The sequence below is a fragment of the Castor canadensis genome, chromosome 7 (genome assembly GCF_047511655.1).
Source record: "Castor canadensis chromosome 7, mCasCan1.hap1v2, whole genome shotgun sequence".
Lineage (NCBI taxonomy): Eukaryota > Metazoa > Chordata > Mammalia > Rodentia > Castoridae > Castor > Castor canadensis.
The window spans coordinates 149,360,609-149,385,188 of NC_133392.1; the positions used below are offsets into that span (position 1 = coordinate 149,360,609).

Below are 24,580 nucleotides of genomic sequence, written 5' to 3' on the forward strand. Positions count from 1 at the left end.
CTTCCACAACTTAGGACCTTTGGGATCATTCTGTCTTCCATCAGTTCAATGGCTGAGTTAGTGCTGGAATTTCTCCAGGACAGCAGGACATCACCTATTCCATTAGGAGTGGATGTTACTGCCTTAGATTAGGGGTGGCAGCCCAACGTCTGGAGAATGTTTCCATTTAAAATGCCAACCTAGAATGAGAGCCCAGTCACCTTACCATGTCCCTTAAGGATCACATCTCCACTGTTCCTGAATTTCAGGAGGAGCACCTGCTGATTTTACAGGACTCCTCTTAGACCTGTTGGCTCCACATCTTATTGTGGAGAGGCTCATGGGTTTGGACTGGTTTCTCTTGTCAGGTGCTGCTGAAGTTGTTCAGTTACTGCGTGAAGGTGAAAGTCAACCGGCAGCAGCTGGTCAAGCTGGAAATGAACACTTTGAACGTCATGCTGGGAACGCTAAACTTGGTAATGGGAGTGGTCTGCAGGTGATGAAGAGGGAGCCTTGGTTGTCCTGGATGCAGGACATCTCAGCTCTGGGCCTGGATCCTTCAGCTGGCCCCTTTCTCCTGCTCACAGCCCATGCTGCTACCATGACATCCTAGAACTTCCTTGTCCCTTTCCTGAGTGCAGGTCAGAGACAAGAGGAAGGTAGTCCTAAAATAGTCCAGACTCCACACAAGGGGAAAAAGTAGTGCCCCTCTCTTTGGTTTAGGTGAGAAAGAGACCTAGAGTGTCACATCGTCACTGTTTTCAAAATTCCACATGCTTGTCTCTCTCCCAGAACATGCACACAAGTGCACATACATACGGTCTTTGGGCCTTAAGACCATGGAGGGCAGCAGAAGTTGTCAGCAATGAGTGGCTGTGGTTATATCCCGAGAGTGACTGGCTCTCTTTCTTCTCCAGGCCCTGGTAGCTGAGCAAGAGAGCAAAGACAGTGGGGGTGCGACTGTGGCTGAGCAGGTGCTTAGCATCATGGAGATCATTCTAGATGAGTCCAACGCAGAGCCCCTTAGTGAGGACAAGGTGAGTGGAGCCCAATCTCTCTATGTGCAGGCATTGGGAGCCAGCAGTAGGCTTGTCTGGAACTAGCTGAGCTTGACCTGGAGTAACTAAACCTGCTCAAGTCATAGGAGTGGCCAGCTCTAGGGTACCTCAACTAATAGTGACATCATTGCACTGGAGCCTGAAATCAACCTTTGGAGGAAATAAAGCTGCTGAGGATGTTCTTTCACTCTAAAGCTACTCATTAATGGAATCTGAGTATATCTCAGCTGATAGGGAGGGACCTTAGTTCAGCCTTCATTTCATAGTTGAGGAAACTCCAAGCCCTGAAAAGGTAAGTAAACTGTTCAGTGTTATTTAGTTGGCTACTGGTGGGATCAGCCCAGAACCAGGCCTTTTATCCCCAGTTTATTCCCTTTCCACTATCTGCACCTGCATCTTCCTCTTTTTCTGGATAATTTGGCAAGATCTATGCCCAGCAGGCTCCATTCTCTTGGATGAGCAAGAGACTGTATTGGTGTATTTTGACCACCTGAGACTATCCAGAGAGTGACCACATAAACCTGGAAACTAATCTATCAAGGGAAACTCATCCTGTTTATCATTACTGAGGAAGTGCTGGGTTTGATGGGGTAGCTAACCTTTGGGTGTCATCTGCCTCAGTCCTGATTTCTGCCCCCTTCTGTGTTGCAGGGCAACCTGCTCCTCACAGGTGACAAGGATCAGCTTGTGATGCTCTTAGACCAGATCAACAGCACCTTCGTCCGCTCCAACCCTAGTGTACTCCAAGGCCTACTGCGCATCATCCCCTACCTCTCCTTTGGAGAAGTGGAGAAAATGCAGATCCTGGTGGAGCGGTTCAAACCATACTGCAACTTTGATAAGTACGTGGCTGAGGTTTCCTATGGCTAGGTGAGAGTTTCCACGAAAACCCTGAGCTAGTTCTGTGAGGCGAAGGAAGACTCACCTGGATTTCTGTTAAATTTTTGTGTCCCTGATTTAGCATTTTAGGAGCTCAGTCTAGTCGGAGAGGCAATAATTGGGTTCTGTTGTGTTCAAGTAGAAATTGGCCAGGCATGACAAAGTAGAGGGAGCCATGTGTACAAAGGCCTGAAAATGCAAAATAATGAGACAAATTTGGGCACATAGCAGGTAAGAGGGAGAGTGGAAGGAGCAGGTCCAAGGGTCTTTATGTCACAGTAAGGAGTTCAGACTAGACCTCTGGATTGTTAAACCGAGAGGATGATGCCAACCGGTTTTTGTTCTGCCTTCATATCTTCTATTCTCTGCTCTTCCTCCAAGGTATGACGAAGACTACAGTGGTGATGACAAAGTCTTCCTGGACTGCTTCTGCAAAATAGCAGCTGGCATCAAGAACAACAGCAATGGCCACCAGCTGAAGGACCTGATTCTGCAGAAGGGAATCACCCAGAATGCTCTAGACTACATGAAAAAGCACATCCCCAGTGCCAAGAAGTAAGAAGCCCTCCCTCAGGGTTTTGTGTCCTCTCCCCCATCTTTTGCCTTCTCTGTCGTTTTGGTGCAGAGTCTCCTGTGTGCCCTTTCCCCTCCTTGGAGCCTCCCTTCCCTTCTGCAAACTTTACTCTCAGTCATTGCGGAGTCCTTGGGGCTGTAGGGAAGACTGGCAGCCTTTTGGTTTTTATTTAGAATACTGGCATCTTAGCTGGGTTGGGTAGTTCTTAGTGATCTTTTTTTTTTTTTTATTGTTGTGTTGGGAGTACCATGTAACATTTACAAAATATCATAGTTGAATTCACCACCTCCATCATTCTCCTCTAATCCCCCTCCCCCTAGTAGTGATTCTTTATAACACCCTAAAAGCATCGCATTAAACAAGTGATAGGCGTTAAAACAAGCCAAAATCAAAAAGTGGTTTCTAGGTACTTTATTTTCTGGTCTATAAAGTATGCCTTTCTTCTGTTGTAGTTTGGATGCTGACATCTGGAAAAAGTTTTTATCTCGCCCAGCCCTGCCATTTATCTTGAGGCTTCTTCGGGGCCTGGCCATCCAGCACCCTGCCACCCAGGTGAGTGACCAGCATTCATGTGGACCTTACTTCAGATAGGACACTTCTGTCTCCTCCGACTGAAGGACTATAACCACCCAATTCACCTTGAGGTGTGACTTGCCCTATTAGATGAGACTTCTAGAATAGAAGGGACTTTTGGGTCATCTGGTTCTTCTCTGTGTGCAGAGAGGATAAGTTACATTTGTGATTTCCACATTCACCTAGTTGGGTTTTGTTTTAATTAAATTTTTTGAGGCAGGCTCTTGCCATGTTAGCATAGGCTAGCCTTGAACTCATGATCCTCCTGCCTCAGCCTCCCAAATGCTGGAATTATAGGTGTGGCCACCATACCCAGATTCACTCAGTTCTAGGTAGGCTTCATTATCCTGTGGGTCAGCCATTCAGTAGTTGTACTGTGAGTGTCATAGTTGATCACACTATGAAATAATTTGGATCTCTGACTACAGTCACTGGGATATTTATGATACAGTTGCTACCATTTTCTGCTTTGCCTTATGCAGCTGACAACTTTGTGTTAGAAGATTTGCACTCTGTAGCCCATTCCTGATCTCTCCACAGTGCTGAGGTGTCTTTTAACCCCTCACAAATCCTATTAGCACTGTTATTTACATGGATACAGTCACAGGGCAGGACAATTTTATAATAAGGATCCCTCTTCTTGCTCTTCTGTAGTTGCATATGCATCTGCTTCCCCCATCCCTTGCCACAAACCCTGCAGCCATCATCCATTTCTAATGTTCCATGAATGGAATCACACAGCATCTAACCTTTTGAGACTGACTTCTTTTACTCAGCATCACAGCATAATTTTCAGGAGATTCATGCAGGTTGTTACGTATGTCAGTAGCATGTTTTCCTTTATTGCTGAGTACTGTCCTATGGTAGGGATCTGTCCTTATCTCTTTAACCACCCACCCATTGAAAGACAGTTGTTTCCAGTTTGGGGACATTATTTATAAAATTGCTATGAACATAGCAGTTTTTGTGTGAGTATAAATTTTCATTTTCTGGGATAGATGCCCCAAAGTGCAATTGCTTGGCTGTACAGTAGTTGCATGTTTAATTGTTGGTTTTGTTTGTTTGTTTGTTTGTGATACAGGGCTTAAATTCAGGGCCTTGTGCTTACTAAGCATGTACTCAAGTCACTCGAGCCATCTCCCCCCACCCCCCAGCCCATTTTGCTTTTAGCTGTTTTGGGGGAAGAGTCTTAATTTTTTTGCCCTGGCCTGCCTGGACCATAATCCTCATTTATTCTTCCCATGTAGCTAAGTTGACAGGTGTGCACCACTGAACCCAGCTATTGGTTGAGTTGGAGTCTTGCCAACTTTTTGCCCAGGCTGGCCTCAAACTGTGATACTCCCAAGTAGCTAAGATTACAAGCATGAGCCACTGTGCCTGACTTGCAGGTTCAGTTTTATGAGAAACTATGGCTGTACCATTTTACATTTCAATCTGCGATGTATGGGTGACTCAATTTCTCTGCACTGTTGCCAGTATTTAGTAGCTACTTTTAATGTTTAGCCATACTGGTAGATGTGCAGTGATGCCTCACTGTGGTTTTTGTTTCTATTTCCCTAATGGTTAATAATGGTTAATGTACATCTTTTCAAGGGTTTCTTCTGTGTTTCTTCATTAAAATATCTGTTCATGTCTTTTGTCCGTTTTTTTAAGAGGATTGTTTAATGTTTTAATGTTGAATTTTGGGAGTCCTTAGGGGAAGGTATTTTTCTGTTTATAACATTCTGTGTTGAATGTAGTTCTGTCTTTTTATTTGGCAGTCTGTTCTGATAACTCACTCCAAAAATGTGGTAACTCATTTATAGTAAAGATTCTCTCACTTGTCTTACTCAAAACCCTATTGTTCTAAACATTTGTTCAACTCAATAGTGATAACTACAATTGGTATATTTTTATAGAAATAATTTTTCCTAATAAGAGCCTTCATATATATTGTTTCCATATCCTTGCAACAGCTCTATTTTGCACTGGAATAAATTGAGGAATAGGGCTGTGATTTGGCCAAAGAGAACACAAAAGGCTTAAAACTCAAGTCCCCTGATATCTAGGCTTACTCTTAGTTATTAAACTGAATTGTTTTCTTTAGAGTAAAGCCATGGCTAGTGAGATACTTGGCATTCACACTTCTGACCATTCATTTTTCTCTCAACACATCCATTGAATATTTGTGCCTGGTCCTGGACTAGTTAGGCTGAGGAAACATTGCTGAACAAGACAGTTAACCATCTGTGCCCATTGGGAGCTTGCTGTCTGGTGAGAGAGACAAGTGCACAGGAACGACTTAAGCAGTGAGATAGGTGCAGCGTGCAAGGGACTAATGGGATGACTTGTAAGAAGAGAGTAGTGTGGTACCAGCAGAGGCTCAAAGACAAAGGGAACTTACAGCATTCTTCATTCCAGTTAAAGAGTTGGCTGCGGTTGTCTTTGTGAGGTGTGGCACAGCAGAAACTGGTGATGGATCCAGTGCACAGTCTGTATGAAGAGGAGTGTAGATTTTCCCCTGAGGGCGGTGTCCCAGATGCTCCAGAGAAGGGATTACAGGGAGAAAGGACAGGTGATAGGCTTTTATTATGATCGAGGTGAATGAAATAGCAACTTGAAATAGTTGGTAAGCTATTAACAGAATTAACAGAGACCTGGGACATAGGATTTGGAGATTGACTGTACACAAAGTGAAGAAGTGGGTAAATGTAGAAATCTGCCTGGTCTCTGGATTGGGTGACCTTGAAGGAGATGGAGGGCAGGAGTTTTGAGAGTATAAGGAGGGGTGTTTGTGAGCATATACCATGGCATGTGGTCTATCCTCCTTCCTGGAGTGTGAACTTCATGAGGGCAGAACCTTTTCAAATGCTGTTTCACACACATATGCCCACGTGCACACACATACTTGCACCTAGTAAACCCTTTGGTGAGGTTGGGGTGCCTGTGGAAAAGTTCAACAGGATTTGAAATATGAGCTAGGCACTTGGGAGCAGGAGACGTGAAATAACATGTAATTTTGCTGAGTTATAAATTTGCAGTATACCTGCAGTGAGACTAGATTTATGAGCTCATGTATGATCTGAGGTGAGTGCTGAGCTTTCACGGTACAAAATTGATTTTGTTGTTGGCTTATTGCCATATAAGTAATAATTGCCCCCAATCACTTGTGGTGGGGTGGTGGGGATTTTATTGATGCCCTCATACTGCCCAGTGAGCTCACCTAGATAGAGGCTACACCTGCCCTCAGGTGTTCCGTCTTCTACCCTTCCTGATAACATGCTGACTCAGTGCAGGGACTTCTAGCCTTTCTGAGCACAGGGTTGACAGTGATGTCTTAAAGCTTTTTTCTTTACTTCCACATATAGGATTTACACCTCTAGTATGCCTGTGTTGAGAAAACTGCCCCTAGGCTTGGTCACCCAGAGGGGTTCCCAGATGCTGCATAACTTAGAGCAGTCCCTCATGAACAGCAGGGCCTGCTGTGCCTGGTGAGCACACCACTCAAAGCTCTGGCAAGTGCTGCTGCTTCTCTTACCACAATAGGGCTATCTTCTTTTGTTCCCTTTTCTTTCCCTTCCTTGTGCTGGACACTTTTCATATGTTATCTAATTTCTAATCTTTACAGGACCTTGGCATTATCCCCATTTTTTATATGGGAATACTGGGAAGCTAAAGAGCATAGTAACTAGTCAGAGGTGTCAGACAGAGTCAAACCTCCCTCCATTTGTGCCTCTTGAAGCACAGAATCACAAGCTTCATTTGGAGTTGAGCAGATGACATGAGACTGTGCACACTGGATGGTTTTTGTAAGCCTTTGAGTTCCTGGGAGGAAGACTTGTCACCATAACTGGTCTTGTACATCTCTGTGATCTCTTCTTGGCAGGTTCTTATTGGAACTGACTCCATCACAAACCTGCATAAACTGGAGCAGGTGTCCAGTGATGAGGGCATTGGCACTCTGGCAGAGAACCTGCTTGAGGCATTGCGGGAACACCCTGATGTGAACAAGAAAATTGACGCAGCCCGCAGGGAGACCCGGGCGGAGAAGAAGCGCATGGCCATGGCCATGCGGCAAAAGGCACTGGGGACCCTGGGCATGACGGTGAGCCACCGCCCGCTCCACTGCGTTTCAGGGCAGCGCTGGGGTTGAGGATGACGGGAGAGGGGAGGGCTGGACAGAAAAGGAGGCAGGAACCAGGTACCCTCACAGGTATGGCTGCTGTTGTTCTGCCACACCAGTGACACTCAGGATTAAGGACTTAGCAAGTTCATAAAAACAGTAAAAAAACCGGAGGTGATAATTATTGTGTATTCAGGATTTGCTGTATGCCAGGCCCTGAGCAAGGCACCTTATTCAGAAGATTTTATTTAAGCTCTCAAATGGTTTTATGAGTTGATACTGTTATACCCATTTTGCCAGATGAAGAAATTGAGACTGAGAGGTTAAGTAAGTAGAACAAGGTACATTGCTAATATCGACATAAGTGGTTGACAGGATTTTGAATGGAATTTGTTTACTGCCCCATCTTGGAGGATTCAACAGCCCTGAAAGAGCCTTGTCCTGACCAGCAAACTCACGTGTCAGTAGTTTGACATTCACATGATCAGAACAGGACAGCCTTTGGCAGCTGAGACTTGATATTGCGGGCATAAAGAAGGGGATTTTTGGTGGCAGGTGGCAATCTGCCAATGGTTCCTGTAGGAAAAGGAGACTAACAGAAGAATCTGAGTCTCTCTCATTAGTAGACAACAGAAGGGGTTTCCTCTCCTAATGGCAGTCCTCACTTGTGTTCCTTCGCACCCCCAAGCCAAGGTGGGAGGGCATGTGGGAATCCCCTTCTGACATGCCGCCTGGGTTCACCTGCAGACCAACGAAAAGGGCCAGGTGGTGACCAAGACAGCGCTCCTAAAGCAGATGGAAGAGCTGATCGAGGAGCCAGGCCTCACATGCTGCATCTGCAGAGAGGGGTACAAGTTCCAGGTACAGCTGTGGGGTAGTAGTTGACCATGGAGTATTAGGCTTCGATGGCATAGTCTGGCCAATTTCACATGGTGTCCCCTTCCTGCAGGTCATTTTGTACTTAGATAAGCTGGGGTCAAGGCTTGTGTCTTAGGAGACTGACTTAAAGGGCCAGCTGCCCTCTTTATTGGCAGAAAATCTGAGTGTGATCATCAACACATACCACCCACTGGGTTCCTTCTGAATGTGGGGTCTCCTGTGCAGAGCTGTATATAAACTGGGTAATTGTATCTTGAAACCTGCAAAGGGCCCCAAATAGCACATGGCAGAGCCAGAATTTCAGCTTGGGCTACTCTGACCCCAGACTTGAGCATTTCAGAGCACACCATGCTGCTTCTGTTCAGGATGACAGAAGGAGATCAGAACTCCCATTTTCTCTGTGCATCCAAGCTAGATGACACCTGTAAGGAGCAGAGTGGCAAGAGCCCTGTTTGCTCCTCTTCCTCTTCCTCTCCAACTAATTTACTCCCTGCACCAGGCAGGAAGGACAGTTTCCTGCCATGTAGCCTTCTCATTGCTGCCCCACAGCTTGTGAAAAGCTTATCAAGAAGGCACTGCATTCTACATTTGCTCATACATGAAATGTAGAGAAGTATAGCTTAGGTTTGAACTATACTCCTGTCTGGATGGCCTCCTCCTATTGGCTGCCTCTGTAACCCTTTCACTGGGCTGTGCCCAGGCAGGTGCTTAACCCATAGCTGAGATGCCAACCATTGCCTATTCATTGTCTTTGCCCATTTTTTTATTACTATGACAAAAGGCCTGTGTAATTTATAAAGTACAGAGGTTTGTTTAGCTCATGGTTGTGGAAATCCAAAAGCATGATGCCAGAATCTGCTAGGTTTCTGGTAGGACACTTATGGCCAAAGGGCAAGCAGGTGCATGTGGAAGAGAGGCACACATGCTAGGTGCGCTTATAACAACTCCTTCTTGAGAGAACTGTGTTAACTCCTTCATGAAGGTAGAGCACCCATAGCCTAATTATCTCCTAAAGGTCTCACCACTTCTCAGCGCTGCTGTGAGAAGTTGAGCCTCCATGTGAATTTTGATGGGGACAAGTCATACTCAAACCAGATCACTTCCCTGCCCAAAGCCACCTGAATCCCAAGGCATAGCCTAGGAAGGGGGACATGCAGTTTTCCCTGGTCTGTCTCAACCTCCTTCCACAGACTGAAGTGGAGTTTTCGTTTACCTCTCCTCCTTTCTGTGTTGTCTCTGCAGCCCACGAAGGTCCTGGGCATTTATACCTTCACTAAGAGGGTAGCCTTGGAGGAGATGGAGAATAAGCCCCGGAAACAGCAGGGCTACAGCACTGTGTCCCACTTCAACATTGTGCACTACGACTGTCACCTGGCTGCCGTCAGGTAAGCCCTTGCAGAGTGGTCCTTTAGCAGGCCTGTCCAGGGGTTCCTTGTCTCCCTCGTGTGCTTCAGCTGTAGACCTACATGTTTTCAAAGTAGTAGGCCACTTGCCCAAGACACTGGACTGGCAGGGACTGAGGCTGCCAACTCTCAACTTTTAGGTCTGCTTCTTAGTCTCTGGGGAATAGGGTGTTCTACTTTAAATCATACAGCCTCACAAACTTTTCTTGCCATACTGGGGAAATCTGTTTGGCTTTAGCCTAAATCTGGTGGAAACAATCTTGCTTAATTAAATTAGTGAAGCCAGCATTTGCTATGTGGGGAGTACAAATGGCTGAGTCTCTCCATAGGGTCAGGAGCATGACCTTTCCTCACCCATTCATCCAGGTACCCTTGTTACCAAATTAATTCCAGCAGTCAGTGTTCTTTCTCTGTCCCCTATCCAGGTTGGCTCGAGGCCGGGAAGAGTGGGAAAGTGCTGCCTTGCAGAACGCCAACACTAAGTGCAATGGGCTTCTTCCAGTCTGGGGACCCCATGTCCCTGAATCTGCTTTTGCCACTTGTTTGGCAAGGTAAGTGTTAAGCCTTTCCCATAACAGAAAGTAGGGGACTCCTAGGAGATGGGAAAAGATCACCTATTGGCCCAGACCCTGATGACACCATTTCCTGGCCTCTTCATTGGGCATCTAGGTCTGTCTGTATTTGCTGACTGGGAAGTTGTCTAGAGTAGCAGGAACTTACTGAAATGCTGACCTGCCAAGGCCCACCACTAGGGAGAGACACTCTTACCCTCAGCTTCTGGAGTGCCATGTGAAATTTCTCATTGGTTACTCTCTTCTCTTTTTTTGATCTTATGACATAAGGCTCAGGACCCCTCATTAAGGCCAGAAATTCCCAGGGTTCACTTTGACAGTATGCTACTGTGATGTTTAAATAATGAAAATAACAGTGGTGGGGGAGATATTGGGCTCCTTTTAAGTCCTTCCTGCTCTTAAAAATCCAGAGTAGAACAGCTGAGTCATCTCTGAGGTCCTCGTTTCTTGGTGGGGCCTTGTGGAGTGGTGGCTCCTTCCAAAGTCCTACATAAAAACTCAAGGGTAAGAAGGTACTTACTATAAACCTGGTGCCTGACAGCAACAATGATAAAAGTAATGATGGGCAACCTATTTAAATGCCTACTACGTGTAACTGCTATATACATCCTACAGATAAAGACATTGGGACATATACAGGGAAGGTCAGTTGTTTACTCAGTGTCATCCAGTTAGTAAAGAGACAGGGTCCAGGTAGATGGGAATGTATATTGACTTTGAGGAAAAACTCATTTGGAGGTTGAAGAAATTGTTCTTCTCATAGATTACCTTGTCAGTTAGAATGATTATGGTCCATATTTCTTTCTTTAAATGTATCACGTGGTCAAGTTATGTTCCATGACATCTATCCATCAAGAAATAGGCCCCCAGATGTGATGATTTTTCATCTACACTTGAAGAGTGTTAAATGCAGTTATAGCAGAAGTGAAAGTGTCCTGTGATCTTGTCTTGTCCTGATGTCCCCAGCTCTTGTCTTCAGCTCCTTTTCATTTTCTGTCCATTTGTTAACCTTTGTAGACATCAGGCCCAGAGGGTGCCAAAGTGGGTTTTGCCTTCCAACTTGGGCTGTCACCAGGAACTGTACTTCTAGTTCAATGTTTGTTCTGCTTCCCCTAGGCACAACACTTACCTCCAGGAATGTACAGGCCAGCGGGAGCCCACGTACCAGCTCAATATCCATGACATCAAACTGCTCTTCCTGCGCTTCGCCATGGAGCAATCGTTCAGTGCAGACACCGGTGGGGGTGGCCGGGAGAGCAACATCCACCTGATTCCATACATCATCCACACTGTGCTTTACGTCCTGAACACGTCAGTATCCTGTAGCCCACGGGTGGCACCTTGGCTGGTCCACCCCACATCCCTCATTCCAACAAGACCTCCTAGCTTTTGCATCATCTCCCTGATTTGTTCCAGAGCAAATGTCTGACCTTAGGCAGCCTTTACTGAAGTAGCGATGTTAATCCACAGATTTGGGGTTGCATAGAATACAGCAAGTAAGGGCACTTCCTTTCCCAAATTGTCCTGTCTCCTGCTATAGACAGCCAAGAGTTGCTGCATCCTTGAACTGGCCTTCAGTCCAGACTGGAGCAGGAAATGGGAGAAGCCACTTCATTTACTTGTAAGACTGTCCTCTTGAACGAGAGGCATAGGTGGAGTTGCAGCCCATCATTAGTCAGGGGCACAAGGGCTGTAACAGGTGTGGGCTTTCCAGCCAGACAATGCCTCAGAAATGAGGTCCCACTTTTTGGATGAAACACTGGGTTTGTTATCCCCTGTTCTCTCCAGGGAGTAATGCTTCTGGCAAGTGAAAAAGGGAATGTTGAAGATAATCTGGAAAAGTCAACTGAGAAGGAAGGCATCCAGGAAAAAAACAGATGTGTTTTTATCTGTGTGCATACTATGGAGCAGTTAGGTGGTACCTAGGAATATAATTTTGAAGAGGCACTCAAAGAAGCTACAGAAGATTCTTCCATTCTATTACAGATTTTAGAAGCAAATTAGGAGATGTACTGTACCTCAGCTCTCAGATTTTATATGGATGGTGCATACTTGTGGTTCTTTCTCCTGTAGCGTCCCAGAGCTGTGGTGGACAAAGAGCTGCCAGCCTGTGGGAAGGCTCTCTACAGTCTACCTGTGGCAGCTGCCATGCCATTGAGGCACCAGAATAGTTTGCTATTGTCCAATTTCTTATCGGCAGTATTGTTTTCTTCTTCCCTTTCCTTGTGAGATAAAAGGCTGACCTTAACATTTTAGCCTTCATTGTGAAAATTGTAGGCAGGGCTCTATCAGAGCACATTACATCATCTGCCAAAGCCCTTGAGCTGTCAGAAGAGACCTGGCATTGCTGATGGCACAGATACTACCACTGTCCAAACTCTGCTGCAGTCCCCAGCAGAGCTAACTACCAGTGTTGTTGAAGCCCTGACAAAACCTGCCGTTTTGTAGGGACAAGTCTGTTGGCAGCCATGTGGTAGATTGTACTACTCCATTCTCCAGAGAATCAGACCCAGCGAGGAAAACATTCCCATGACATACCCATCTGGGATGGAGCTAGTGACTTCAAGCATCTCCATGTTCCTCCATGCCCAACATTTGGAACTTATGCCCAAGTTCCTGAGTTGGTGGGGAGCTGGCTTTGTCATAGTTACCTTGGGCAGACAAAAGTTGACCCAGAAGCCTCTGTTTCTTAGTCACAGACTTATTCCCTCAATAGCCATTTGATATTGGTGTGAGCTTGGTCTTAGGACAGGGAGGTCTGTCTGGAGCATTTAGCACAAAGGCACGTTTGGCATGTCATAGCCACTGTGAGCCAGAGTGGAGCCTGAGCAGGTCCCTTAATGGTCAGGAGCCTCAGGCTCCTCATGGCTTGGAGATCCAGTCAAATCTCTCCATCCGTTCTACCCATGCCCATTCCGCAGGGAGCAAAAGGAAACAGGGTGTCTTTCTACTCTCCCTCTGTCTCTGCAACCCAGTGGCCTGGCAGTGCTCTCTGCAGATCTGGAACCTGAGGTTTTGGTGGCTGCTAGTGTTGTGATCATTGTGTTTGTGTTTTGTCATTTCCCCCCCCACACACACACACAACACACATAGAATTAGATATTCCATCAAGCATTTGTGGCACCAGAGTACCAGCCAGGTTATAAGGAGATATTGTAGCTGGAAATACATCTTCAGGAAGCACTTGATTGCTTTTAGTGCATGATCACTTGTCAACACTTCATCATGGAGAAGGGGATAGAGTATGCAATGGATAGGCTATAGTGCCAGACTGCCAGGGTTCTCAGCCCAGTTCTTTCCAGTGTGTGACTTTGGCTAAAGTACTTAGGTCCTTTGTACTCTAGCTTTCTTTTCTATACAATTAGGACAGTAGTAGTATCTGTCTCATAGGGTTCTTCTGAGGATTAAATGAGATAACACATAGAGCACTGAGAATGGTGCTGGGCAGTTCAAATTTTCTGTGATCATCATTGACACCCGGTTTAGGCAAGAGTGAGAACAAGCAGCAGCATCTGCCTGGGAGAAACTCCTAAGGAAGGAGAAAAGACACAGCTCCTGAGAAAACAAACCCAAATAGGGAGTCTAGAAGCATAATTCGTGCAAACCACTTAAATGCAGTAGGAGTGTGTGGAGAATGCAGGCTATGGACTCAATTCAGGGAATCCTTGTTCACATTTTGAAGTCTTACTGACTTGGTGACTTTGGCAAGCCACTGCTTCTTTGGGCTCTGGAGTAGTTGGGACAAGTCTGCATTGCAGTGTTGGCAACCTGCTACTCTTAAGCAGGAGATGTTTGGAATTGAGGTGGGGACAGAGAGATGTCCTGCCTGGAAAGGCAGAAGGCTTGGATTGCCAGAGAGGAGGGAACAGTAGGCAAGGATGGGGAGGGGTTCAGCCATGCCACTATTCAATATACTCAGGAAGGAGATGACACTTGGAGCCAGTCCCCTCCTGTGTGCCCACTGCCTCTTCCCTACTTCCATCAGGCTTCTTTTCTTCCAGAACCCGAGCAACATCTCGAGAAGAGAAAAATCTCCAAGGTTTTTTGGAGCAGCCCAAGGAGAAGTGGGTAGAGAGTGCCTTCGACGTGGATGGGCCCCACTACTTCACAGTCCTGGCCCTGCACGTCCTGCCCCCTGAACAGTGGAGAGCTACTCGTGTAGAGATCCTACGGAGGCTGCTGGTGACCTCACAGGCCCGGGCTGTGGCTCCAGGGGGTGCCACCAGGTCAGTGCCTGCTTCAGGAAACTGTTGCTCTGCATTTTGTCCATGCATGCCAGGTGAAGGCATGCTGTTTGTCTTGGCAGTTGACACTGTCACACTGAGAGTCTAAGCCAGTGGCTGGCGGTTACCTCATTCCCTCTGGGTTTTGTGTTTAGTTGGCTGGAAAGATAGAACCAGGTTCACCTCTATAGAAAAATCAGAGAGGAAGTCAGCCAGGCATTAGGGATAAGGATAGTGAGATTAAGGCTGTTAGGGGCTAAACTGGATTACCAGGTTTTCTGGTTCTTACTAGCTTTGGCATAAATTAGAGGAGTTTCTGTATGGCTGTGGTTGGGGATTTTCTTTTCTACTAATTAGAAGCTCATTTTTCCCCCACTTGGTTCCATTCCTATTCTGTCTGTCCCACATTTCATTAACCTTTCTTCATCCAAGCCCATTTTCTTATTCAGATGGACACCTCCCAAAGAAGGAGTCTCATTACAGGAAGGAAAGGTCCTTCATAATCTTTTGCTGCAGTTTGGGTCAGATGGGAAGTGTCTTGAGAGAAACAAATACAAATAAACAACTACCACCCCTAGCTCTTTGAGATGACTGCAGTGGTCACTGCATACAGAATGGAATCTGGCAATCTCTGCCTGGGGAGCCACACAATAAGGTGTGGCCTGGTAGCTTGCTTCTGCTGCTCCAGTGCCAAGTGCCGCTGCTTCATTCTATAGATGAAAGATCCCTGTGATCTTGCTTTAGACCTCTGGATCCTTTAGCTTAGGATCTGAGAGGTCATTTCTAGATGTATAGGTCAAGAAGGGAAGTAAAGGGGGGATTTTCAGGCCCTTGGGCATGGCTAATTCAGCATGGGCTTGAATTACCACACCTGATAATTGTTACCTCCATCAGCTCTGATATATCAAGTGTTGCCCATTTGTAAGCACCTCATGCCTGCAGAAGGACCAGGTTGGAACCATACTGTTGAATCTGTCCTATTGAATCTGACAAGTACCAGCCTGTGTGGGTACAGTCTTGTTAGATTCCTATGTAGCCCCTGTCCCCATTCCAAACGTATCAGTTTCTGATGTTTCCAAGAGCCTGAGAATTAATAGTTAAGTAGCTGCTCAAAATCACAAGTTAGATCTTGGGAATCCAAAGTTGTTGATAAGTTCGATTCAGCCTGCATCTATTGTAAGCGGAGTGGCCAGCTAGGCACAGACTGTCCATGGCAGGTGTGAAATCTGAGCCCACTAAAACTGTTCTTTTTTAAGTAGAGGAGTAGAATTCATTCCTGTCCTAGGCAGTTAAGGAGAAGCGGATTTGGTCACAGCTTAATTGGGAAATCTAGTGTAAGCTACATTCGTACATTTTCTCTATAGTAGTTTACTAATACAGTAATATTAGTTAATATTAATATATAGTAGTTTTCTCTATAGTAGTTTACCTTTACTAATTAGCCTTAAATAATTAAGTCAGGCAGAGTCACCTAAGATCCTTGTTTCTCAAAATGGGGCAGCCATAGGGAAGAGCCAAGCCTGGCTACGAACTGGGATTGGGAGCCTGTTGCCTGAAAAATAGATGAGAAGAGTTGCCAAGGTCCTGCCAGGAGTGGGACATCCTTGGAGGAGAGACCATGGCTGGAAGGGCATTTAGAAAGTATCATCCTGGTGTTTGGGCAGTGTCACTGGCACAGGCTTTATCCTGAGTCCTGTACATTTTGGGGTGGAGGGCAGTAGCAGAAACATAAAAATGTAGCTCACGAGAAGCAGATGATAGCTTCTACATGTTCTACATTAAGAAAAAAAAATATTCCTCCTTTCCAGGAACTTGCAGATATTTTAAGTCTGGGAGCTGCCTAGGCTTCTAGAACCTGATTTGGTATCTTATCTGCCAGGACTCGGATGTTTTAGAAGATCCTGGATGGAGGAAGGCTGCAGGTGCATATTTTAGCAGACAGGGAATCATCTCATTTTATTATTTTACTTTACTTTTGTGAGTTTAGTATCTACCAAATACAGATGTGACTGGCCTGGCCCATGCTAGACCATCCCTTCACTTGAGACCCATAGCGAAAAACATCTGTGCTTGTCTTACTGTTACAGCGCTTTGAATGTTTAGTTAATACTCAGCGTTTTAATACCTGTCCTTTTAGTGGGGGGATGCATTCATAAGACGTAGAATAGTTTGTAGCAGGGATTCATCTGACTTTTACTTACTTATTGCAGCTGTAATGGCTGTTTTTGAGTGAAATCTCTATAGAGCTTGGGTGATAGAAACTGGATCGTGATGCTGATATTCGCTCCCTATGCTGAGGGCAATCTGGTTTTTCAGTGTTTCATAGAGGCTCTACCTGGTGTATCATTCCTCACACTGAGTATCTGCTGAAGGCTGGGCCTTGTCAGTATTCCAAGGCACTAACTGATCTTAAAGCCTGAGCTGAATCACTGGATTAAATGGAGAGAATACTGGTTAGAAACAAAGGGGTGTAGGGAGAAGCTCTGGGATTTAGGAGGTGTTGTGTGGTTATATACCCCGTCCTAGACATTATTGTTGCCCAACACCAGCTTTCTACCAGTTTGCTGGTCTTTGACAAATTACTGTGCTTGACTGGTTTGTCTCTGCTGACTGTTTACAAAATTTCTCCCAGTGGGAAGGTAAAAGACTGAAGTAGAACCTTGTTTTCTACTTCATTTATTAGGCACCATTGCATCCAAGAGCTTGTATGGAGCTAAACACAGGGAACACGTGAATCCTTTTTGTTTCTTTAAGTTGAAAGCCATTTGATTGCCATGTTGAATTTTATCTCCCTGTGTTCATTTTGCCTTAGAAATAGTGCTGAGACAGCTGAATTTCAGGGAACGTTTTTATAATAAACAAATCTCTGGAACCCAGAAGCCAGAGCTTCAGAGTTCTTACCCATGGTGCTTTTTTCCAAGAAGATAGGCACTGTAGCTCAGGCTATGTGGTACATAGCTTACATGACTCTTCCTTCAGTTCCAGAAATCTTTGCCCCATTGCTTTAAATATCCTTCTAGGAACTTCATATAATGGCATTTGATTTTCTTTCCAGGATGACAGATAAGGCAGTGAAGGACTATTCTGTTTATCGTTCTTCCCTTCTCTTTTGGGCTCTCGTTGATCTCATTTACAACATGTTTAAGGTAAGGAAACCATCAGTATCCAGCTTGCTTCTGCAAGTGTAAAGTGTCTGCCCCTGGCCTCGACGTGGCCTCGGCATCTAGAGGCTTGGCTTGGGTAGTTTGCTCCCTAGAAGCAAACAGCCCCTACTACAGGGAGACGTATGTACTTCAACCGAGACCTGCACATATGGGCTGTCCATTTACAGCTGAAATCACTTCTCATGCACTCTCAAGCCTACAGCAAGTGCTTGCTTCGGCAGCACATTCACTAAAATTGGAACAATACAGAGAAGATTAGCCTGGCCCCTGCGCAAGGATGACACACAAATTCGTGAAGCGTTCTGTATTTTTCCTGGAAGCGAGGGGAGTGAGGGGAAGAGGGAGGGGGCAGGGAGGGGGTAGGGGGAGAAATGACCCAAACAATGTACGCACATATGAATATATGAATAAAGAGGAAAAAAAAAAAAAGCCTGCAGCAAGCTCTAAGCACAGTTCTGCAGGGATGTGCCTCCCTAGTCTGTCCTTGTTCCTGCTCCCTGTGTGGGTAAACTGTTCCCCCGTCTGAGTCTGACTTTCACAGCCCTGTTTGCAGTAGGATGCTTCCCTGTTCCATCAGTGTGTTTAGGTGGATCCTGTTACCTAAGTGAAACAGCCCAATTGAAGCATGTTGATGATGCCCTTGGCTTTGGAAATGCAGATGTGAAATGTGTGAAGAGGGAAGAATGCAGTGTTTGGAGCTCATAGGTTCAGGTGGCATGGTGCATAATAAAGGGGCTCTATGACCTCAGTTAAGTATGTGGGTTCTAGAGACGGAACCCACCCTCCAGGGAAGCTCTGATGGTAGAATTCTGGGTTCTTTCTGTCCATGGGGCTGAAATAACCTGACTGACCAGAGGCAGAAGGCCAGGCACATTTGGTAATCCACCAAGCTTGTGTCTCCTGCTCTTTTTTGTAGAAGGTGCCTACCAGTAATACGGAGGGCGGCTGGTCCTGCTCTCTGGCCGAGTACATCCGCCATAACGACATGCCCATCTACGAAGCTGCCGACAAAGCCCTGAAAACCTTCCAGGAGGAGTTCATGCCAGTGGAGACCTTCTCAGAGTTCCTCGATGCAGCTGGTCAGTTGTCAGCGTTTTATCTTTTTAAAGATCCTCTGTGGCAAAGCCCCATGTCTGCCTCAGTGGGGCTGCTATAGCTTTATCTTCACATAGCAGAAAAACACATATGCAAATCAGCTACCACCAGAATTCCCAGAAAAAGTGTGTGAATACTAAACCATGAACAGCAGCTTTGAACACTCATTGCCTCCCAAGCACCATGTTGCTCGTTATACATGAGCACAGTCCTCAAGGCCACTCAGGATGCAGCCAACAATTTTGCTTATCTCCATTTTTATAGATGTGGTAACTGAGGCTTCAGAGGTTAAATAAGTGGCCAAGGAAACATACCCAGGAAGTAGTAGAACCCCTTTTGGAGTCTGGCTTTTTGTGACACTTAAGAGAATTAGCATACAAAAGGGAGCACATCTGTCTTCCTCTTGCCTTTTGGAGATTCAGACCTCTTTTGTCACAGCTGCTCCCAAGGAGACAAAGAATATTTTTACTGATTTCTTTTTTTGTGGGTCTGGGATTTGAACTCTTGGCCTTGCAGTTGCAAAGTAGGCACTCTACCATTTGAGCCACACCTCTAGTCCATTTTGCTCTGGTTATTTTGGAGATGGTAGCTCATGAACTATTTGGCTGGACTGGCCTTAAACCTCAATCCTCTGCATCTCAGCCTCACAAGTAGCTAGCATTACAGGTGTAAGCCACCAGCACCTGGCTCTGATGATAAATATCAATCAGAGCAAAAAGCATAGTACAATACTTTAGACAGTTGTCTCGTGAGACACAGATAGTTCCTCATCCCACAGCTCACAGAACTGAAGTTTCTTATTCTCTCCTGTGTACAAATTTTTTGTATAACAAATCTGCCATCCTAATTGCAAACACTTTAAGATTTATTTGGATTTTATACACATGCATCAAGTGACCAGGCCTGGGAATATCCACCTAGGATTACAGATTCAGTGCTCTCTTAGGTTGTGGGTGCTATTGCCCCGTCAGTGCTGTCCTTAACAAAGGGATAGTTGCTACTTCCAACCAAAGTAGAGGTAACCCAACCTGCAGAGCTCTTTTTTTGTTAGCTTGGTTAGCTGCTTCTGTTTTTTTGATATTCATTGTGGGAATTGTATAAAGATACATGAAAAAATCCTCCCCACATCCCACTACCAAGAGAAAGTCTCCATTCATATTTTCTTATCTTTTTAAACTTTTAGTGGAACAAGATCCACTTAAGGTCTGGAATAAAGGGCATTGTGAATTCCTCTTTCTTCACAGTGACCTTGGTGGCAGCTCTGTCCTGTGTTTATCAGCCTGGTACCTGCCTTGTTTGGGTGTCCATGTGCAACCCTGCTCACTTCTGTGTGTCTTTTACTTCAACAACTCCTCATCTGCATCTTTTCAGCCCAGACACAGGGCACAAATATACCTGACCACACACACACACTTGCTCTCTTCCCAGAAAGTTAGCCCTCATTGAGAGCTGGTAGTCTGTCTTGCTTTTCTCTGTGTTCTCAGTGCCGAACCCTGTGTCTGTCACACAAGACTGTGTCAAAATGGCTGTGCAAGTCTGAGCTAGTGAGAGGAGGAGGTGGGCTGGGGAGGAAAGGCTCATTGCCCTATGGGCCTGGCATCCGCCCTGAGCTGGCCTGCTGTAGGGAGAACCAAACCCTGACAGCAAGGAGTGTCTGGCTTCCATTCCTCAGTCAGGCTTTTTATAGCATGACTTCATTACTTTAAGCTGTTAGAAACACTCAGAACATCAGATACGCCCTATTCAAATTTAAGAACAAAAACACCTTCTAAAGCTACCAGAAACTGTCTGGGTCACTCTTTTCCCATTAGTGCGGATGCACAGAGGTGGATTCATTTGGGATGTTGCCTGGTCTTCAGGGTTAACAGCTTCATGTCTGAGCTTCTGAGCTCCTGCAACTTGCTTAGGACCCCAAGACTAGTGGCAGGATTGATCCCTAGAAGATCCCAGAGTCCTGGTACCTGATTCTGGGCCCCCCATCTTCAAACAAAGGCCTCAGATCAGTGGCTTGAAGCCACTGAGGCCTTTGTTTGGTCTTAGATCCTTTGAGAAAATGACAAAAGCAGTGGGTTTGCAGCCCCTTTAGTGGTCCCAAGTCAGGTTGAGGTCCTCTGTTTCAGGGAGCCCAGGTTGGCCTCTGCCACTTTGTCCTCAGTAGTTGTACCTGCTTCCAGAGCAGAAAAAAGGGGTTTATTGCCTGGTGACTCTCTCTCCAGTTATTGCTGATAATCAGCAAGCAGCTGCATCATAACTTGTCGGGGCACAACATGTTCTCTGCACGAATGAGGCAGTAGTGACTCAGTGGGGCTGGGGGCTGTGCATCCCATTTTGCTTACATCTCTGCTACTGTATTTTCCAGGTCTTCTGTCAGAAATCACTGATCCAGAGAGCTTCCTGAAGGACCTGTTGAACTCAATCCCCTGACCACCCACAGAAACTGTGGTTGATGGAGATCGAAGCTAGTTTGCCTTCTGCCCCTCTGTTCTTCCCTCCTCATGCATTGATTTCCCCCATGGGATGCTGCATTATTATCCTCCTCCCTTTCCTCATTTTTCTTGGAGTGGCTTGGGATTTTAGGCTTCCTGTTTTACCTCGTGTGTGTGGTGCACTAGCTATGAAGTTGTTTGTAACCCAAGCCATCGAAGGACCTGTACATACCTAGGAGCCATGAGTTGTCCTGGCCAGCATAATACTTGAGTGTGCACATCTTGAGAAATAAATGAATGACTTAATACACATTGGAAAAGGAGGTGTTGGCTGCTGCAGTCCCAGGGCTTTCACGGGAACAGACAGCCTTCACAGCATCACTCCCGGAGGACTGACAGATCAGTCCCCATATCTGGGCCTCTCATCAGCACAAGGAGCCTGTCTGTTCTCTGCCTGAAGTTGGGGTACTACATTTAATGGCTGTGATTTTCTTTCCCTCAAAACAGAGCCCATTGCCTAACTCTTTCATTTTTTAGCCTTAGAGGTTGGACCCCAAAGACTGGTGGTCCGATGTTTTTCTAGTTACCAGCTGAAGGAGGGCTTATTGGAGCAGGCCCTGGTATTTCTGTGTTATAACGGCTTTGGGAGTATTTGACAGTTTCATGCTGGCTAAGAACCCTTTGATGACTTCAGGGTTGTCATGTGAAAGAGGCCTGGACAAACTTGGGATCAGAATACTGAGAGTAGCTTCCATTCACACCACCAGGCACCTAGTGTGTTCTTGTTTCCAGCCTCCCCAGCAGACCTGTGAGGAAGGGCCTGTGAACTTAACCTCACCTACCCCAGGTCCCTAGCCAGGAGCTTAGAGTTGACAAGTTTGTGTCAGCTTCAGAGGAAGCTGAATCCTGAATCTCAGACCTGTTACCCCACCTTTCTAGGGCTTCTAAGAGCCTGTTCCATACAGTAGCAGAAAACTGATCCACACAGTCTCCTGGGAGAACACCTATGAATGCCATCTCCTTTGTTCTATGGGCCATTCTGCTCTGATGACATCAGCCTCCATTTAGATGTCTAGTTCACGTGGCTCCTTGGGCCAAATCATCTGAGCCCGGGGTTCTGGGGTCCCTTTGGAAGACATCCAAGCCAGGGCTTCATGTCACTTCCCCAGAGGCCCTCATTGGGCAGCCACAAGCAAACATGGGTGTACTCGGACTTACCAGAGAGCCAGAGGTGATTTATCATGAGGCCCAGCTAGAAGCCCTGGCAGATGAGACCTTGAGTGTACTTGAGGTTGTACTGGGGGCCATGGAGCTTTTGGAGGACAAACTTGGGAGAGGAAATGATCCTCCCATGCAGCAGCATGGCAGTGAGGTCGGCGTCCATCCTTGGTTCAGACTCCAGCTCTGCCGCCTGCTGTGCCTCTGCAGTCTCTTTGCCAGTAAAATGGAAATGGAGGTTATATATAAGGCTGGCAGATGGAGAGACTTGTCCATAGTAGCTACTCTTGTTATCAGTGAACTCATTTTCCATCTGTTTAGATTCTGCCTTTTCTTTCGTACAAAGCTCCATGTCTTAGGTGAGGCCCAGGTGTGTTAGCGAAGAAATGGTCTTGGCTTTGGCTTCTCAGGCTTCCTGCTAGGAGAGCAGTAAGTCTGTTCCTTCTGCATGTCCACTGTCCTCCTTCTGGCTTCCTGAGAAACAGTTCAGGCACAGGGAAAGGGTGAGGGGATGGAGTTGCCATCATGTGACATCCTGGTAGGGAGTAAATTGGAGCTGAGGTGCCAGTGTGTGTTGAGGGGGAGGGGGCTGGATCTGCCTACTAGATGTGGGCTCACTTTTGCTTTGTTTTTGTTTGGAGTTTTTTGTTTGTTTGTTTTTGTTTTTGGTGGGATTGGAGTTTGAACTCAGGGCTTCATGTTTGCAAAGCAGGCACCCTACCACTTGAGCCACACCTCCAGTCCATGAACTCATTTTTGGATGTGGCTCCATTCATTTTGACAGAGTTTTGTGCTTTGTCACACCTTGGGACCTTCAGTGTGGGCGTGGCACCTTCAGAAGCTTAACTAAGGCCTGCAGAGATGGAGTCAACCAAAGCTCGTTACAAGGTGTCACTCCTCTCATTAATATTTACTCCATTAAGACCTCAGAGAATTTGGGCCCCATCCCAAGCACATCTTGTTTTCACTGTTATAGCTTTCTTTTGTGTCTGCTCAAGGGTGCTTCCCAGTGGCCCTACCACTGTTCCAGACATGGTAGCCATACAGGTCTGTGACAGGCTCCAGGGTTGGACCTTCAAGGTTCCTAAGCAGGAGTGAAAACTGGTGTAGGAAGTGAACAGCACCTCCCCATACCCATGACAGGAGCACTGAGGGACACCAGACACAGAGCCAGCTATCCCCAGTCCTATCCTGAGTTGTATGGGTCCCATCTCTCTTAGCCCTTGTTGGGGAGTTGAATATAACTGCCAGGCAAAATGATGGCTGCAGTTGCAGGCCCCAAAGCTGTGTGTGGCAAGAAAGCTGGAGGAGGGATGTTAGTTAGCCCTTTTTGAATTGCTCAAGCTACTGGTGCTACTTGTCATCCTCATGTCCATCCTGGCACCCAGCTTTCCAAAGTCAGTACTCTTAAGAGAAGGCTGGTTGTCCCCATTTTCACTAAACCCCTCTGCCTGTCTTGGCCCCTCCAGGTATGTTTATTGAGATGCTGGGGGCCAGGGTAGGCTCTTTGCATTTCATTCTTGCCTCAGTCCCAAGTTGGGTGGTTTTTCCCTTCAGAGGAGGTGATTTGCCTGCTGGGGAAGCAGGAGCTGAGCTGCTGTGGGTCTCCAAAGATCCCGCATCACACAACCTGCATGTGTTCATTCCAGAATTTAGTGTCTGTTCAGTACCAGGTGTGTGCCAGGCAGGCCCTGTCCTCATGCTTAGATTCCAGCAAGCAAGATGGCCACTTAGTACATCTTGAGTACACAGACTTGACAGTTTCCACTGGGCCACACCCCTTTTTCCTGTCTCGGGGCATTTCTTCACCAAGTACAGGGCCATTTCTTTGCCTAGAGTGTGCTGTGGTGCCCCAGGTCACAATGAGCCTTTTCAAGCTGGGGCTGTTAACAGCATCAAGGGATCAACAGACAGAGACAAAGTAAGTTGCCAGGCTGAATTCCCTGGAGCCACCAGCTGAGGGCTGCCCCAGGACAAGGCTAGGACCAAATTCTGTACCTCCTCTTTGCCACTTTGATCCCCTCTTTGCTGCAAAATAGGTTGGTTGTACTCATTTGTAGAGGAGGAAGCAGAGCACTGACCAAATAGGCAAGAGGACAGGGACCAGCCTTTGCTCGGTACCCAAGGATGCTTGAACTTCACCTACAGCACCTCATCCAGCCCTTGCCACCATGGCATAGGGTAGAGGCACAGAGGCTACTAATCTACTGGGCTTGCACAATGGAGAAGGGAAGAGCTGAGACTGAACCAGGTCTAAGTGACTCCTGGCCCCTGGTCAGAGAGAAGTGGTGGCACTTAATGCTGGAGCAGGAGGATCAGGGGTGAGAGGGCAAAGGGTAACATGGGAGTGTGACCCAGTGTGCTTCCTGCAGTCTGGGGGCAGCCTCCAGCTCATATCTAAGCTTATGACCTAAAAGAATGTTTCCCACAGCTGA

The 24,580-nt window shown here is 46.4% G+C and overlaps 1 protein-coding gene and 1 non-coding gene across 11 annotated transcripts in view; both read left to right on the top strand.

Annotated features, from left to right (window-relative positions):
* Positions 1-21,250, top strand: part of Ubr4 (ubiquitin protein ligase E3 component n-recognin 4) — a 132,318-nt gene extending 111,068 nt beyond the window's left edge. For all 10 annotated transcript variants that reach the window (XM_074081182.1, XM_074081185.1, XM_074081189.1 and 7 more), the window contains 14 exons: positions 348-455; positions 897-1,016; positions 1,689-1,879; positions 2,298-2,471; positions 2,943-3,042; positions 6,929-7,147; positions 7,913-8,026; positions 9,287-9,429; positions 9,873-9,998; positions 11,136-11,330; positions 14,021-14,245; positions 17,298-17,388; positions 18,323-18,485; positions 20,861-21,250. In XM_074081182.1, the coding sequence (XP_073937283.1) occupies positions 348-455; positions 897-1,016; positions 1,689-1,879; positions 2,298-2,471; positions 2,943-3,042; positions 6,929-7,147; positions 7,913-8,026; positions 9,287-9,429; positions 9,873-9,998; positions 11,136-11,330; positions 14,021-14,245; positions 17,298-17,388; positions 18,323-18,485; positions 20,861-20,925 (2,034 nt within the window). In that variant the 3' untranslated portion in view covers positions 20,926-21,250. The remainder of the gene's footprint in view (positions 1-347; positions 456-896; positions 1,017-1,688; positions 1,880-2,297; positions 2,472-2,942; positions 3,043-6,928; positions 7,148-7,912; positions 8,027-9,286; positions 9,430-9,872; positions 9,999-11,135; positions 11,331-14,020; positions 14,246-17,297; positions 17,389-18,322; positions 18,486-20,860) is intronic.
* On the top strand, positions 17,612-17,718 carry LOC141425139 (U6 spliceosomal RNA). Its single transcript, XR_012450231.1, has one exon. It is a non-coding gene; the product is annotated as a U6 spliceosomal RNA (small nuclear RNA).
* Positions 21,251-24,580: the final 3,330 nt, after the last annotated feature.